Source organism: Microtus pennsylvanicus, chromosome 6 (genome assembly GCF_037038515.1).
Source record: "Microtus pennsylvanicus isolate mMicPen1 chromosome 6, mMicPen1.hap1, whole genome shotgun sequence".
Taxonomy (NCBI): Eukaryota; Metazoa; Chordata; class Mammalia; order Rodentia; family Cricetidae; genus Microtus; species Microtus pennsylvanicus.
The window spans coordinates 2962570-2980529 of record NC_134584.1 but is presented as its reverse complement, the minus strand read 5'-3'; the positions used below and the strand labels follow the sequence as shown (position 1 = coordinate 2980529).

Genomic DNA, 17960 nt, shown 5'->3' with positions numbered 1-17960 from the left:
CTCCACCTCACACCAGCGGCTTTGGCACAGGTTGTCTTCTGGCTTTTGACCCCAACTTCCTTGAGCTCTTTGAATTTTCCTTTTTTTCTTTCTTGGACAGATCTCCTGTAGCTGAGGCTGGCCTTGGACAGGAGCCACTGTGACCAGCTTAGATGAGAGAGATGTGTCTGTGACCCCCCATCCCCAGCAAGGAGGCTACATTCATCTAGAATCAAGAGGGAAGGTGCCCCCAGGTTCTCTTCATCCAGAGACTAGGGCTTCTCGAACAGCTGGCTGCACTCGGATTGTAAGGTCTCCTCCAGGGGTGGAGAAGGTCTCATCTTGTTACTATGTAACTATGTAACTATGTTACTTCTAGAAAGCTGGCTGCACTCGGATTGTAAGGTTCCCTCCAGGGGTGGAGAAGGTCTCATCTTGTTACTATGTAACTATGTTACTATGTTACTTCTAGAACAGCTGGCTGCACTCGGATTGTAAGGTTCCCTCCAGGGGTGGAGAAGGTCTCATCTTGTTACTATGTAACTATGTTACTATGTTACTTCTAGAACAGCTGGCTGCACTCGGATTGTAAGGTTCCCTCCAGGGGTGGAGAAGGTCTCATCTTGTTACTATGTAACTATGTAACTATGTTACTTCTCGAACAGCTGGCTGCACTCGGATTGTAAGGTCTCCTCCAGGGGTGGAGAAGGTCTCATCTTGTTACTATGTAACTATGTTACTATGTTACTTCTAGAACAGCTGGCTGCACTCGGATTGTAAGGTTCCCTCCAGGGGTGGAGAAGGTCTCATCTTGTTACTATGTAACTATGTTACTATGTTACTTCTCGAACAGCTGGCTGCACTCGGATTGTAAGGTTCCCTCCAGGGGTGGAGAAGGTCTCATCTTGTTACTATGTAACTATGTTACTATGTTACTTCTCGAACAGCTGGCTGCACTCGGATTGTAAGGTTCCCTCCAGGGGTGGAGAAGGTCTCATCTTGTTACTATGTAACTATGTTACTATGTTACTTCTCGAACAGCTGGCTGCACTCGGATTGTAAGGTCTCCTCCAGGGGTGGAGGTCTCATCTTGTTACTATGTAACTATGTTACTATGTTACTTCTAGAACAGCTGGCTGCACTCGGATTGTAAGGTTCCCTCCAGGGGTGGAGAAGGTCTCATCTTGTTACTATGTAACTATGTTACTATGTTACTTCTCGAACAGCTGGCTGCACTCGGATTGTAAGGTTCCCTCCAGGGGTGGAGAAGGTCTCATCTTGTTACTATGTAACTATGTTACTATGTTACTTCTCGAACAGCTGGCTGCACTCGGATTGTAAGGTTCCCTCCAGGGGTGGAGAAGGTCTCATCTTGTTACTATGTAACTATGTTACTATGTTACTTCTAGAACAGCTGGCTGCACTCGGATTGTAAGGTTCCCTCCAGGGGTGGAGAAGGTCTCATCTTGTTACTATGTAACTATGTTACTATGTTACTTCTAGAACAGCTGGCTGCACTCGGATTGTAAGGTCTCCTCCAGGGGTGGAGAAGGTCTCATCTTGTTACTATGTAACTATGTTACTATGTTACTTCTCGAACAGCTGGCTGCACTCGGATTGTAAGGTTCCCTCCAGGGGTGGAGAAGGTCTCATCTTGTTACTATGTAACTATGTTACTATGTTACTTCTAGAACAGCTGGCTGCACTCGGATTGTAAGGTTCCCTCCAGGGGTGGAGAAGGTCTCATCTTGTTACTATGTAACTATGTTACTATGTTACTTCTAGAACAGCTGGCTGCACTCGGATTGTAAGGTTCCCTCCAGGGGTGGAGAAGGTCTCATCTTGTTACTATGTAACTATGTTACTATGTTACTTCTAGAACAGCTGGCTGCACTCGGATTGTAAGGTCTCCTCCAGGGGTGGAGAAGGTCTCATCTTGTTACTATGTAACTATGTAACTATGTTACTTCTCGAACAGCTGGCTGCACTCGGATTGTAAGGTTTCCTCCAGGGGTGGAGAAGGTCTCATCTTGTTACTATGTAACTATGTTACTATGTTACTTCTCGAACAGCTGGCTGCACTCGGATTGTAAGGTTCCCTCCAGGGGTGGAGAAGGTCTCATCTTGTTACTATGTAACTATGTTACTATGTTACTTCTTGAACAGCTGGCTGCACTCGGATTGTAAGGTTTCCTCCAGGGGTGGAGAAGGTCTCATCTTGTTACTATGTAACTATGTTACTTCTCGAACAGCTGGCTGCACTCGGATTGTAAGGTTTCCTCCAGGGGTGGAGAAGGTCTCATCTTGTTACTATGGAGGCTTGGGGCACAGGGACAAGGGAAATGGGTCCTGGGAAGAAGCAATGAAAATCAAGAGCCTCTCATTTTGCAAGTCATTAGCGTCTTCCTCCGCCCCATCAAGTGTCAGTTCTGAGTAAAGAGAGCCACGTGGGGAGGGAACCTGATATCATCCACAGTTACCAGGCAAACCTTTGAGAGGACCCCAGATGAGAGGCCATTGTTGGCAGTAGGAGGAAATGGCAAGCCACGGCATGCTCACGCCTCCCATCCACACCAGGGGGCGCCTTCACACCTGGCAATCCTACATAAAGCTATTTGGGGGAGACAGGTATTTCTCCCTCAACTGTTCTAAACTAAGGCTGCCACTTTGGGTCGCCAGTGTTTCCTTCCTCCATACTATAGGAGTCATTTGCATAGGACTCACCTTCCCCTCCTTGGGGCCCAGGATCCTCCTCTTATAGCCTAGGACGCAAGTTCAGCAGGCCTACCCACTGCCTTCAGTGGGGACTCAACTAACCAACCTACCATTGGGGACCAGGAAAGGGGCCCCAGCTCAGGTGCAACACCTGGTGCAGAGGAAGAAGACAGAGGCTGAGTGGCAGGTTTCTGTACAGAAGTTGGCTTATCCATTTTAGTGACGGGCAACAGAGCAGGGGCCGCAGGGAGGATAGATTCAAGAGCTGGGGTTTGCGCAAATTTTACAAAGTGTATAAAGAATCTGTGTTTCTCTACAATAACAAAAACCAAAGGCTACAAGAGCAGTTGTATATACAAAACACGGAGATATTGCTTCACTTGCAGACAGGTTCCTGACCAGACAGGTAGACGAGACAGAGAAGGGGGAACGGGCAGGAGAGAGCGCTGCGTGCAGAGGAAGATGGAGAGGGCGGGGGTGGGGGTCTTCTCCCAGCATAAATCTACAGGCAGGAGCAGGAGTGCGCAGGCCTGGGAATGCTGGAGGCCGTGCTGGCGCTGGCTATGGTGGTGTAGGCAGGAGGCAGAGCCCAGAGTGTCCACCTGCCCAGCCCCTGATGCCTGGCTCTTCGGGTATCAGCTTAGAGAGGGTTTGGGGTGGGGATGCAGGGCCAGCTGGGTCAACTGGCCAGAGAGGGAAGGAGGTGATCCCTGGAGTCTGTCACAGAAAACAGGAGAAGCCGGCTCTTTCCACTCATCTTCCTCACCTCTGGAAAGCCCTGCCCATCCTACCAACCTCCCCACCCTGTCAAGATGCCCACAATACCGAAGAGCAGTACATAAGCAAGGGACTTCTAGCTTCTCTCAAGCAGGCAGGACAGGAGAGGCCACTTGACTCCTGCTCCTCTTGGGCCAGTGGGCTGGCAAGAGGAGGGTGGGAGCAGCCTGTCCTAGAGGGACAAGGGAGGGGCCGGGAGGACACTGGAGGGGCTGGCCAAGGACTGAGGACGTGCACGCACGCTGGGTGGAGCGCAGGGTGGTCACAGGTTCTGGCAGCACTGCAGCTTACTGGGTTTCTGTCCATCGGTGGTGGGTGGCACACTGATGTCCACCACGTTGTTGCCAGGGGACTCATCATGGGCCGCACGGTCGGCAATTTGCTTCTGCGACACAATGCGGTAGATCTCTGCAACAGGAGGGCGTAGTGAGCGCAGTGTGTCCCTCAACCTGACAGAATCACCTGGGAGAAGCGCCTCTGTACAAGCCTATATAGGGGCTCTTGATGACTTAATTGACAAAGGCAGGACCATGGAGGGGGATGCTTGACTGTGTTCAATGTGTTCATTGTGATAACGGGACCAGCTTTTTCAAGTACCTTGGAGTATTTTATCACAGCAACAGAAAACAAAGACAATTCCTACCATGCTGTATCACGGTAAAACAGTGTTGGGGGCTGGGCTCCTGGAGGTTCCCTGGCACAGCCAAGTGGGCAGGGGCAAGTCATAGAACTGGTCCTAGCTAGCCCAGGCTGCTTGTTCCTTCCTTCCCCTGAAGCCCCAGAAGGGTCTATCACAGGCACTCGGGTGAGGACCTCTGTGTCCATGTGCCAGCAAGGGCTAGAAATATCTGGACTCTGTGGGGCATGGAAGGTCTGAACTGGGTTTACAGTGCACCTGCACACTGGGTACTGTCCTTATATATATGCAGACACTGGGCCCACCTGTAAGGATGTTCTTGAATGCTTCCTCTACATTGGTGGAATCCAAGGCTGAGGTCTCAATGAAAGACAAGTTGTTCTTTTCTGGAAAAGAGAAAATTGTCTCCTGGATCTGGCTCCCACAGCCTTCTCCCCACACCCCTTTCTAGGACTATACCTGCCCACCTGCCTAAACCATATAAGAAGAACTGCTGCTAGTGAGTGGGGCCAAGAGGTTAACTTAACTGCTCAGGGACAAAGGCTGAACAAAGGCACTTATGACCATGAACCTTGACACTGGAGGAGGTGGGTACCCGACTTGTAGACAATTCTCTGAATCCATCAGTTTGGTTTCCAACACAGTCCCACCGACTGGCATGTCCACCACAAGCTCACCTGCAAAGGCACGGGCCTCGTCAGTGGGCACAGCCCGAAGGTGGCGCAGATCACTCTTGTTGCCCACCAGCATGATGACGATGTTGCTGTCCGCATGATCCCGCAGCTCCTTCAGCCAGCGCTCCACATTCTCATACGTCAAGTGCTTGGCGATGTCATACACCAGCAGTGCGCCCACTGCACCACGGTAGTACCTGCGGAGTAGGTGCAGCATGAACCTCGGCCTCAAGGGCAGCAGCCTCATGGGAACCCTGGGGGACAGTGGCCTCAGATCTTTGAAGGAGGCCCTACACAAGTGGGAGAGGCTGAGAAGGTTTTGGGGCTCAAGGCTAGAAGACGCTCCAAGGCCATCAACAGAAGGAGAGTATATAGCAGCTGTGTGGAAGTGCCAATGCCCCCTGTACAGACAGACCATTTGCATCCTGTGGAGATGAAGGACCAAAGGGAATGCAAAGCATAGCAAATGAGGGGACGGGACAGCCAGGGGCTAAGGGTGCATAAGAGGTTGGCTAGGTGGTTGGCAATTGGGGAGCTAGGAGATGATGACGCCAGGACAGGAAAGCAGGTAGGCTGCCTGAGCGGGGTTGGACTAGAATGGAGGGCCTAAGCCAGACTCTCAGTCTACCCAGTAAAAACCTCAGTGCCAGGTTATGCCCCAGGCCGGGTACTGGTCTGCCTGTGGGTCCCACAGATCTCAGGGTACCCTTCTGTTTCTTGATCTAGGTCTCCACACTCCAGTCCAGCCTCTACATACCCTTACTAAGCTCCCATGTCATAGGCCAAACACCCCTGCTATCTCCATGTCTTAACTCTGGCTAAACTCACGCAGAGGTAATGGCACGGTAGCGCTCCTGCCCGGCAGTATCCCAGATCTGAGCCTTGATGGTCTTGCCGTCCACCTGAATGCTGCGAGTGGCAAACTCCACGCCGATGGTACTCTTGCTCTCTAGGTTGAACTCGTTTCTGGTGAAGCGTGACAGCAGGTTGCTTTTGCCCACTCCTGAGTCCCCGATAAGCACCACTTGGGGGCAGGGCGAGAGGGAGGAGAGGTAAGGATCTGGAGCACCAATGTTTCCCACATCCACCCACAAAACCTATATGGTGGCTCCCTGGTTTCTGCCACCCCCAGACACCCTGGTAACACACAGGAAATGGAAGCTTCAGAAACAGTCAGCACAGACACCTTTGCCTGTCTCTTGTCCTCAGAGAAAGGCTGTCCCAGTTAGGAGATAGGGACATCCCCAGGCCACGCTGCACAGAGGATGGCCTGACGGCTGAGTAATCAAGAATGGCCACAGAAAGCTCTAGAGCTGAGTGACCCATGCCCTCTCTGGGTACGTGTGAGAACGAGAGCACAGAGAGTCAGGACCTGGCCAGCGCAGGACCCAGGGCACAGCGGGGCATTTGTCATCGTCACTGTGCCTTTGTTCTGGGCACGGGACGGTCAGCATTCGGCAGGGTTAATACCTATTACAGTCTGTCTATCTGGTGTTTGAAGTGATAGAAAACAATACTCCTCCCCTTGTCCAAGCTTCTCCAGCTGCTTCAGATAAAGAAACCCTTGTCCGCCTGTTTCATGAGCAGCAGGAACATGTGTTCTGGCTGCAGACTACACAGGGCTGGCCACCATTCCTGCCTGAGGTGAGGATTACTGTACTCGGTGCTCCTAGACGGTCCCATCACTGTCATGTCTTTAGTAGGTACAGATGTCAGTGTGTATGACTTCCTTCTTACGAAACGCTGGCCATGTAACATGACAGGGAGAAAAGGTCTCTATCTAGCCCTGTGTGTTACTCCTTTGAAGCGGGAGCCAATCACTACAATGCAAACCAGTGCTGCAGCTCAGGTGGCAGAGCGTCTGCCTACCATGGGTTTAATCTCCAGCACTGCATAAACTGGGCATGGTAGTACATGCCTGTTATCCCAGCACGCAGGAAGATCAGAGATCCAAGATCATGACAGCACATGCCTTTAATCCCAACACTCAAGACAAGCCAGCCTTGTCTACATATCAAGTGCCAGGACATGCAAAGCTGCACAGTGAAACCCTGTCTCAAAAAAGTTATGCCCTGCCCCCAACAACAAAAAAAACTCAAGGTCAGCCTTGGTTACAAGACAAATTTGAAGCAAGCCTGGGCTACATAAGACATTGTCTCAAAACAGAAATCTATTCCAGAATGGCTATCAGGACAATAGAGCTCGGAGAGATAAGGTGTTGCAGGTGAAAGCTCCCCATGACACAGGGCATGACAACAGACAAGGACTATGCAGTGGAACTGACCGGTGCCAGGCTGTCAAGTGAGCCCTAACCTGCAGCTCTGGGGTGGGGCCTGGCCCTGAGCAGGCTGTCCTTAGACCCAGGATCCACCATGCATGTGCTCACGGTTCTGTACCTACATGTGCATGTGCTCACATGAATACAATGCAGATACCTTAGCCAGAAATCTTGTGGCCCCTGAAGGCAGAGATGTGGGACTCTGCAGCTGAGGGTGGGCCTACCAGGAGAGCCACGGGGGCGGCAGGTGTGGGTATTCACCCAGGATCAGGATCCCAGCCAAGGAGAGACAGGCATGGTTGTACCACAGACTGAGCCTGAGCTCATGGCCACACTGAGTGGCTGAAAGGTAAGCACTGGGGAAGAGTTCACAGGAGGAACCAGGCCCCAATATGTAGCACCTTTCCCCTCCCTACAACCACACTGAGGGGCTCAGCCTACACGCTCTGATCTCTCTCCTGAAAAGAACATTTTTGTGGGGGGTGGAGGGAAGGTAAGAGGACGGCGAGGCAGGTTCTCAGGTGTAGCCCTCCTTCTCTCTAACTTTCGACCTTCCTGTCCCTGCCTCCTAAGTGCAGGAATTACAGGAGCTTACCGTAGGGCCCTGGTCTCCCTTATTCCTGGGGTGCATTCATGGGGACAGTTTATGGTCAGCTAACTAAGCTTCCTTTGTGTTTCTGTGCTCTCCCTGCCCCGCCTGGTGGTTAGCTGCAGGGCATTTACTCCTTTGTTAATATGGTAATTTCCCACCTGCCTGGGCGGAGATCCTTGAGCAGCAGTTAGGTAGATAAGGACTCCCCCAATTCTGAATAAACAGGCCTTGGGCTGATCTCCTTTCGAATGACCCTGGTCTCTCTGTGTGTTCTTTTCAATCTCCAGGCCCTTGCTCGACTCGCATTCGGTACAGTGGCGCACGAACTGTACCGAGGGTGTAACACAAAATCGGGTGTTACAGTTTACTAAGAGGCCAGGCTAAGAATACGCTCTCTTGATGCCTTACCACTCTAGGTATTGCCCTGATTTTCTCCTTTCTGTACACCTAACTCCTAGAAAGTTCTATCTATACTTCTGTCTCTGCCTCCACTTCTCCTGGACCCCGTAGGCCCCAAACTGAACAACATAGTTATCCAGGGTCTGGGGAGTAGGAGGGGCGTCCACCTTGGGATCAGGACCCCATGGTGTGGGTAGGGCTGTACAGCCCTGAGCTGAGTCACAGGCCCTGTGGAGCAGGGTGAGGAGCACACCATGGGAAGAGCCCTCCTCCCACACTGCCTCCCCATCTTACAACTGCTGCAGGCTGACTTCTACCTGAAAACAGGAGGGAGCACAGGACCGGATCCCCAGGTGACCCTCTCCAGGCTGAGGCTGCTGTGCCCTCTCCTTTATATCCCCAGACAGAACCCCAGCACTTCAAGTCAGCACAACAGAATACAGTGTCCTGGTCACCTCACCAGGTTACCATCCCCACCTTCCTAGCCTAGTCAATAATTCAATCAACTTGGAAGATACTCAGATCAACAATTTAAAATCATCTTCAGTCCTTTCTTCCTCTCATACTCTAGGGTTAATATATATATTATATATATTTCATTTCTTTTGAGATAGGGTCTCAGGCTGAGGCTGGCTTCCAATTCACTATGTAACTGAGAAATACTTAGATTGTCCTACGAATTCACACTGGTGTATGTGATGCTGGGGATGGAACCCATGGTCTCGTGAATTGAGCTACATCCTTAGTCCTGTGTGCGTACTTGTCTATATGAATTCAATTGCTGGACAAAGCGTGTGTGTGTGTGTGTCTGAGTGTATGGTGTGTTCGTAGATGTCTGCTCATTACCACCATCTCACAGGATCAGTCTTTTCTTGGGGTCCCAGCCAAAAGCTTGTACTCCTCACAGCCACAAGAGGTCACCTGTGAGCACTAGCACTGCACTGTCTGTCTGCCCAGGACACAGAATGATGACTCCCAAGTCCCTAAGAATCAAAGCCCAGGTCCTCCCTGGGGCCCAGAAGGCATGGCACTACATGCCTTGAAGCGTCTTTCCTTCCCTTCCTCAGTATCTGACATGCTGCAGCCGGCTTCATGGGCTCCTTGCTCTACCCCAACACACCAGGCACAGTCCTGCCTCAGGACCTTTACACAGAACCATTCTTTCTCTGGCCCCCACCTCACCTCTTTGTGAGCGCCTTGGCTGCCCAGAAGATCCTCCCCACACCTATTACAATCCTACTTTCCCGACCCTCCCCATTCTCTGTTCTAGCTCTCCTTCACAGCTCGTGCCACCCGCACGTGTCGGGTTCGCGCGTGCCTTTTCCTGTGGCTAGTCTGCCCCATAAGCATGACTCCTGGACAGCCTTGTTCCTTGCTGTATCCTCAGGCCTGGCACAGGGCCTGGCATACGGTAAGTGCCAACAAATGTCTGTGGAATGAATCAACAAACCCCATCTACCTCATCTGACCCCAGACATGCCTGGATCAACCTGGGAAAATGCCCAGGTCAGCCCCCTCAGGGCACAGGTAAAGATGAGGCAAAAACAGGGAGCCCAACCCATTTTACCTTCTCAGTTGGCTGCTTTAGACCCAAGAATCATAAGACTCAGGCAAGCACAGTGGTACATACCTATAATTCCAGGACTCAGGGGGCTGCAGAAGGAGAACCATGAATTTAAGGGCAGCCTGGGCTGTAGTACAAATTCAAGGCTAGCTTGAGCTACATTTTGAGTTCCTGTTTCCAAGGACAAACAGTAGTGGCAATGCGGCTCAGTTGGTAGAGCACCTGTCTGCGTATGCACAAAGCCCTGGGTTTGGTCCCCAGCACCGCAGTAAACTGGGTGTGGTGGGCACAAAGCCAAGCCTAGTGCCGTGCCCTGGAATTACTCTGGAGGTGGAGGCAGAAGTTGTTCAGGTCATCCCTGGCTACATTGTGAGTCTGGGGAAACCCTAGGCTTCATGAGACCCTTAAAAAAACAAAAGGAGGGGCTGGAGAGATGGCTCAGAGGTTAAGAGCATTGCCTGCTCTTCTAAGGGTCCTGAGTTCAATTCCCAGCAACCACATGGTGGCTCACAACCATCTGTAATGGGGTCTGGTGCCCTCTTCTGGCCTTGCAGGCATACAACAAATTATGTATTATTATGTATATTGTATACATAATAAAAAAATATTTAATAAAAAAAAAAAGAGCCTGGTGTGGTGGCTCAGACCTTTAATCCTAGCACTCAGGAAGAGGACCCAGGCCAGCTACATAGTGAGATCTTACCTCAAAATAAAACAACAACAAAAATCCCCACAAAAACAAAACTACAAAATTAGCAAACAACTTCAACAAACAAGCAAAAAGCAAAACCCCACAAACAGATTCACAAAAGGGAGAACAAAAAGAGGCTGTGGAGATAGCATATACTATTTCACACAGCCCATTTTACAAAAAAGGAAACTGAGGTTCAGAGGAGGAATGTTATAGTCAGGGTGTGGCGGCAAAGCAGGAGTCAAGGCCTGTGTTTATCTGCAGACTTGTCCCTACTTCCCAATTCCATTTACCAAGCAACCTCTATCCAGAGCAACTTGTCTGGGAAGCTGTCTAAGCAGAATCTGAATTCAGACTTCTGGAACAAGGCCCTTCCCTTCCATCTCAATCTCACATCTGGACTGCCATTTTCCCGTTATCGCTGGCATACAACTCAGGGGTCCTGGTTCTACTTCTGGAAGCAGTGAAGCCCAGTGCACCTTAGCCTACCACCTGGACACCCTTCAGGGAGAGCCAACAAACTCCTGCTCAGTTTTCAAGATCCAACAGTATATGAGACTCCTCAGGAGTTCAGGCTTCTCCTCTCCAAGAAGAGCATCATACAGCCTGGCCCACAAGTCATGTGACGACAGCTCAGCATCCTCCGGAGACCAGTAGAAGCATGTTAAGTTCAGAGAAAGAGATGAAGTGAGACAAGAAAGGAGTCAAGGACCCCCCAATCCTGCTGGCTCCTGGGCCACATGGACCAAGCTGGACGGCAGGAATCACTCTCCACAGCATCTACCTCCTCACTTCCTTCCCACAGGAGCTGCCACAGCCACAGCATCTACCTCCTCACTTCCTTCCCACAGGAGCTGCCACAGCCACAGCATCTACCTCCTCACTTCCTTCCCACAGGAGCTGCCACAGCCACAGCATCTACCTCCTCACTTCCTTCCCACAGGAGCTGCCACAGCCACAGCATCTACCTCCTCACTTCCTTCCCACAGGAATGACATGGAAAACCCCGCTCTGCTCGGGTCTCTCACACCCTCTCTGTCCTCTCAGCCTTGCCTCTGTTGCACAGCCTTCCGGACCCTTGGCCACAGCAGCTGCACTGTGACCAGGACTGGACCTTGGGTCAAGCTTGTGCCCAAATGCCTCATGAGCCTAGGTTTAAGCAAATTCTCAGAGCACCCCAGGGAAAGACACAATGTCAATAATCCCACTGCAGTTGGGGATACTCAACCCAGAGACTAATTCCCAGTTCAAGGTTACCCACTGAGAAAGTTGAGGGTCACAGATCATGCCCAGGCGAACAGCAGGAAGGCTAGGCTGCTCAGGACATCCCTGGCACAGGGTGACTGATATACCAAAGTGGTGACTTGGCTGCCTCTGCCTGTATGATGGGTATGAAAATGGCTTTGTCAAGAAAACAAGTGATCGGTTGTCTTGGGAAAATAATAAGACCTTGAGGACACAGCCCCCAGCATTTCCAAAGAAGTCTGTGGCCTTGCTGGCCAGGAAATGGTCCCCCTGGATATGCCATTTGGCGTGCTGAGCAGGCAAGCCCAGTTGGCAAAAACAAAGGTCTGGCACCTCTCAGGAGCCCTGGACGCTGCAGTCTATCCCATGACAGGGTAGCACCCCTGGAGCCTCCCATGTTCAGACTGACTGAGCAACTATTCAGTGTAGGGAAGAAGGTGTCCTCTAGGAAGTGGACCCTTACCATCCCAGACTCCAGGGACTGGCACAGGGATACATTCTTGCCTCAATTATTCTTCAGGGCTAGTGGGAGTCACTTGCATAGCAGGCCTGGTAGGCATGGTGCCTAGCCTGGTGTGCTTGGCAGAAGGATGTAAGTTCTAGTGCTAGCCCTGTCTGTCCCTGGAATCGAGTCATTCTATGTCCTTGGGCAAGGGTGGGCACAACCCAAAGAGCAGGGTCCAGGACTTCTCACATGACCTGTTTCCTTGAAAACTAACTGGCTAGGAATTCTGGGAAAGGAGTCGGAGGATGGAGCCTAGGTGATCCCAGTGTAGAACCCCTAACTTAACGTTCCTCTGAAGAGAAGTCAGGAGTATCCCTGGGGATCCACCAGCAAGCTGAGAAAATGGCCAGCGGCTGACAGGAGGACATACTGGGTGAATAAACTTGAGGATCTATTATTAGGTACAAACAAATAACCTTGCTCCTGGGGCAGAAGAGACTATTTATGGAGGAAAACAAATGGCATGTGGCCACCACTCTGAGGACCTCTTGGCCTTCTCCATAAGGTTAAGGGAGCCAATGTATGATGGGACTGCCAAAAACGTGTGTGTGTGAACAGCCACTGTCTCAAGCAAAGACTTGTGGCTCTCCATGTCAAGGAACGGTGACCAATGCCTAGGGTAAGGAGGTGGGGACAGGCAAGGTTGGTTGAGCACAGGGAATTGGGGGTGGGGTGAGGCATCAGAGAGAGCCACATAGACACAAGATCAGTCTTTGTCAACACTTCTAGTACAACTGCAGATTTTTTTGTTTTGTTTTGTTTTTCTTGAGACAAGATCTCACTATGTAGCCTAGACTGCCCTTGGCCTCATCTTCTTGCCACTGAATATGAGATACTTCTCTAAGGCTGACCAGGTCACCACCCTTGTCTTGATGGCTGGCTGGCTGTAGGCCTGGGCTTCTGGGCTGTGGGTCTCAGAAGGCACTGGCAGGGGCAGAGTATTCACATTCTGGGGGACCTGCGCCTGCAAGCAAGTGATGTGATTGATGAGACAGTTTGCCTGCTGCTAGCTCTCTTCCCTTCTAATTCCCTAGCACTCCCTTTTATAATTTAAGAGCTTGAAAATCTGAATGACAAGGACAAAGGTTAAAGGGTCCTCAGACGAGCTAGAAGGAGTGGAGAGGAGACCACGGTGAGCATTGGCTGGATGCTGATCTTGGCGGTTAGGCAGCTACTACAACTAACTGAAGAAGGCACCTGCCAGACCAGGAAAGGAGGCCAGTGGGGGAGGGCGGCAGGGCAGGCAGGCACTCCCCACACCAGCTGCTGCAGGAACTGATTGGTGTTTCCAGGAAGTGAGCTCTGGAGACAAGTAACAGGAATGGCAATGGAGCTCCATCGCCCCTGACCTAGTAACTGCTCTTCTGGGAATGCACATCAAGGAAACAGCCCACAGGGCAAAGAGAAGACTTGGGCACACATTCAATGCCAGGCTATTTATAACAGCAGAAGGTCGAAAACAAGCAGGGATGACCACAGATGCTGAATGAGCTGACTTGAAGGGAAAAGATCCCCTGCCCTCCCTGACGCTTCTTCAAGAGTGGGCTGAGTGGGGACGGCCCCTGCCACAGCAGGACTTGAGTATGTTCCACCAGTAACTAAAGAGCCTTTCAAATATCTGGTCCTCTGGTCCAAAGTCCCTTCAAACCGTCCTCTGCCTCTAGCTGAAACCTAGAGCCTAACAGCTGCTAACCAGTCTCACGTCTGGACAAAGCTCACTGTCAGCCCACGGTACTATGCGGTAACTTTATCTTTGCAGAAGTCTGTCTTGCCCTACAAGTCTTTTGTCACATGGCTATTCCAGCTACCTCCACAATCCCAAGATGCCAAGGCTGGCTTTGAGCACTAGGCTACACTTCCAGAAGGGCAACAGTGTGTCCCTTGAGTACCCAGGAGTTAGCTCTCACAGCCAGCCACTGTCAGCTGGGGACTCTAGAATAGGACGGGACCAAAAAGTCACAATGCCTGAGATCCCTAAACACACTCACCAGAGAAATAAAAGACCTCAGGAACATGGGTGCGCACGCACCAGGTAGGAAAACTCTTCCTGTGGGTTGGATGTATATGTGTTGAAGAGAGGTTGGACACTTGTTTGTTCCAGGTTTAAGCTGCAAGGCTTGCCCCAAAGCTCACACCGGTGATAAGTGGCAAAAATCCACAAAGAGTCCTGAGCTCAAACCTGCTCCACCCTTAGGAACTTGTGTAGACCAAGCTTGCTTGCCTTGACCTCACAGAGCTGTCTGCTTCAGCTTCCTCCTGAGTGCTGAAATTAAAGGTGTGTGCCATCACACCCGTCCAAATTACATTATTTATTTTGTGTGCATGTATGAGTGTGGGCTCGTGTGACATGGAGTACACATAGGGACAGAGGACAACTTGCAGACTCTTCACCATGTAGGGCCCCAAGACTCAACTCAAGTTGTCAGGCTTGGCAGCATACACCGATACTTGCTGAGCTACCTCACTAGGTTCAGGTTGGCTTTGAAACAGAAAAGGATCCTCTTGCCTTCAACTCTGAGTACTGGGATTCCAGATATGCACCGCTACAGACCTGTTTCCTGGATAATATGGACTGTATAAACTCATAGAGGATTAAAGGGGATCATTGTTATAAAGTCTCAGATAGTGTGCATACCGGGTCAATGTCATCCACGTGTGTCCTTTTCTTTGAGAAAGGGTTACAGTAAACCAGGCTGGCCTCCGCACTTCTGATTGTCCCACCTTTGCCTCCCAAATGCAGGCCTCCCAAGGTCTGCACCATCACTCAAGGCTTTTGCGGTGCTGGCGATAAATGCCAGGGCTTTGTGCATGCTACCGCTAGGCAAGCTACCTACCAGCTGGACTACATCTCCATCACTTACCCAGAGTTTGAACTAGTGCTGCACACACTGGTGCCGTCTCCCCCAATTCCAAGGCACCACAATTTAGGGTTCCAGCACATGACCTAGGCTCCACCCCAAGGCAGGCCCCACCCCTAACAGACCAATCAGACTTCTTGGGCACGCCCACAATTTCCTCCAACTGCCCTAACCCCACCTGTAACCCTACTTTCAACTCAGCCCGCCCGCCAAATGCAGGGAAGCCCCGCCCCCAGGAGCCCCGCCCCAACGGCCTCTCCTACCACTCGGGGCTCCACCCCCCCAGGCCCCGGCCCCGCCCCGGCGCATCCGGGGACCGTAGGCCTCTTAGAGCCTCCGTCTTCTCAAAGCTGGGCTCTCGGGCCCGAAGCCTGGCGAGCTCGGCTTGCAGCGGCTCCCTCCGCCTCCCTAGCCTGGACAGGCCCCGCCGAAGCCCCGGGCTCCACCCTGAGCCGTCTCGCCCGGCAGCGCGGTGGCGGCCCTCCCGCGGCTACCGCGCCCTTGCCCGTCTGTACTGCACCGAGCGCACCTTTGAATAGGTAGTCGTACTCGTCGTCCCGGGTCCCCATTGTCCTGGCGCTTCCGGCGGGATCGGCGACTCGGCAGCCCCACCACAAACACCCGACGGGGGCGGAACCGGCGCCGCGCAGAGCGGCGGTCCGACGGCCAGTCAACGGTGAAAGTGGTGGTGACAGGCACCCGGGCCAGCCAATCACACTCAGGAGTCGAGCTCAGAGGGGCGGGACGCTCCTGGGGTCCGCCCTTCTAGCCCTCGGTCTCCAGGAGAAAGGCGGAAGGAATGCGGACCTTTTCGAATTGACAGACTCAGCAGCCTATCAGAAGCAGGTGTAGAAAGGCGGGGCGGAAGACTTGAACAATGAAGCGGATTGACGGAGTGCGTAACCAATGGGGAACTAGATTCAGACTCGGCTTTCCAGCAGACCTGTAGGGGAAGGGAAATTGAGCTCCCTCAAGCTGATGTGAAGGGCTTTGACGTCTTGATGATATCATAGGTCAGTGCCTCTGCTCTGGCCTCTTACCCTAGCCCCCAAAATGACCATTTCCGGGTATATGTGCGAGGGGGTTACAGTTACCCAGTTCTTTGTTTAAACCTAAAGCTTATGTCAGTACATTCAAAACAAATGGGGATCCTATACTTCTTTATCTGTCCCTCTTCTCGACAAATTAAATCTCTTTTTACCATTACTCATGGCTTTCCTTTCTTTTTTAGGGCAGAGTCTCACCATGTAACCCTGGCTGCACTGGAATTAGTGATGTGGATCAGATCACATTTTTTTTTCCTTTTTTGGGGTGGGGAGGTCGAGGGGGTTGGTTTTGGTTTTTCGAGACAGGGTTTTTCTGTAGCTTTTTTAGTCTGTCCTGGAACTCGCACTGTAGCCCAAGCTGGCCACTAACTCACAGAGATCTGCCTGTCTCGGCTTCCCGAGTGCTGGGATGAAAGGTGTTTGCCACTACCGCCCGGTTAGTTTTCTTATTTTAGACAAGACCTCATGTTGCTCTGGTTGACTTCAAACTTATTATGTATTTATGGATTACTTTGAACAACTTTCCCTGTTTTATTTGGAGCTCAAGGTCTCACTGTGTCACTCCAGCTTGCCTGGAGCTTGCAGTGTAGAACTCAGAAATCCACCTACCTCTGCCCCCCCCACCACGGATTAAAAAATGTTTACCACGCTGGGCGGTGGTGGCGCATGCCTTTAATCCCAATACTCGGGAGGCAGAGGCTGGTGGATCTCTGTGAGTTTGAGGCCAGCCTGGTCTACAAGAGCTAGTTCCAGGACAGGCTCTAAAGCTACAGAGAAACTCTGTCTCAAAAAAAAAAATGTTTACCACTACACCCTGGCCAACTTTGAACTTCTGATCCGCTTGCACACTGGTAACTTAGAAGTTACCTCTCTGACCTCATTTTCTTCCTCTGCTCATGTATTCCTAAGATTATGTAGATTGTTTCCTTAAACACACACATAATTAACAGTCCACTTTGTGCCATGAAGTCTTTGTTTAACAGATATTCAGAAGCCGGGAAGACTAGTAAAAAAGAACACAGCTAATTTGTATTTATTTTGCATGTATGTGGATGTTGTTTATGTTGTGCACTATATGCATGCAGTGCCCACAGAGGTCAGGGGTGATATCAGAACCCTGAAACTGGAGTTACAGACAGTTGTGATCCACCATGTGAGTGCTGGGAATCAAACTTGGATCCTGTGTAAGAGCAGTCAGCGTGGTCCACAAAGCAAGTTCCAGGACAGCCAGGCCTGTCACACAGAGAAAACTTGTCTAAAAAAAAAAAAAGAAAAGAAAAAAACTGATAGAAAATAAATAAAAAGAAAGAAAAGAAAAACCTAACAAACAAAATCATTTTGTTAAGATGTGCTAACTCCTCACTTAGGCCCTCAGGATAATAAAGAGAAAGATGAAGGCCTGCTATCTCTGTCTTCATTTTGTGTCTCTCCTTTGCTTTGGATAAAGACTCTTCCTTGACTGCAGGGGCATAGTAATCACTCAGGGGTGTCTGGTCTACCTAGTTTATGATTCTGAAAGCACAAAGTGAGGTCAATGACTTCATGTCTATGATCACCTTGGATTCCTTCCCACCTCTAGATAAGGGTAAGTATCTATGATGCAAGCAAGGCTGCACCCTAGGGCAGAAGTGATGCTTTTGAAAGGGGACCAATCTCTTCCAGCAAGATGCTGCTAACTTCTTTGGACCACCTTGAAGAACCAGAGCAGAGATAATGATTGATGAGACCACTGTTTGACTCTGACTGCTCAGTCATGGATACTGCTTGCTTTCTTCTTGTGCATACGTGATAAATGCATGTGTACGTTCATATGTGCAGGTGGGTGTGTATGTGTGTGTGTGTGTAAACGAGCTCGTGGAGGTCAAAGACTGATGATGTCAGATGTCTTCCTCAATGACTACCATCTCAGTTTTTGAAGACTGCACCAGAATCTCACTGATTTGGTAGATTAGCGGGCCAGCAGGCTCCTTAGATCTATCTGCCTTTGACCCTTAGATTAG

The 17960-nt window shown here is 50.9% G+C and overlaps 1 protein-coding gene across 1 annotated transcript; it reads right to left on the bottom strand.

Moving 5' to 3' along the window:
• Positions 1-2882: 2882 nt before the first annotated feature.
• On the bottom strand, positions 2883-15601 carry Rab11b (RAB11B, member RAS oncogene family). Its single transcript, XM_075975649.1, has 5 exons — positions 15444-15601; positions 5611-5806; positions 4786-4979; positions 4414-4494; positions 2883-3879 (listed from the first exon to the last, which is right to left on the bottom strand). Exons 1-5 carry the CDS (start codon positions 15481-15483, stop codon positions 3734-3736), a joined length of 657 nt encoding a protein of 218 aa, XP_075831764.1. The 5' UTR covers positions 15484-15601; the 3' UTR covers positions 2883-3733.
• Between the last annotated feature and the right edge of the window lie 2359 nt (positions 15602-17960).

What these genes read in the sequence shown, in the direction of transcription:
- Rab11b (XM_075975649.1), bottom strand. Translation starts at nt 15,483, where the DNA reads ATGGGGACCCGGGACGACGAGTACGACTACCTATTCAAAG. An exon ending in GTACGACTACCTATTCAAAG is followed by an intron (nt 5,807 to 15,443) that starts GTGCGCTCGGTG and finishes CCTGCCCCCAAG; the next exon opens with TGGTGCTTATCGGGGACTCA. An exon ending in TACCGTGCCATTACCTCTGC is followed by an intron (nt 4,980 to 5,610) that starts GTGAGTTTAGCC and finishes CCTACTCCGCAG; the next exon opens with GTACTACCGTGGTGCAGTGG.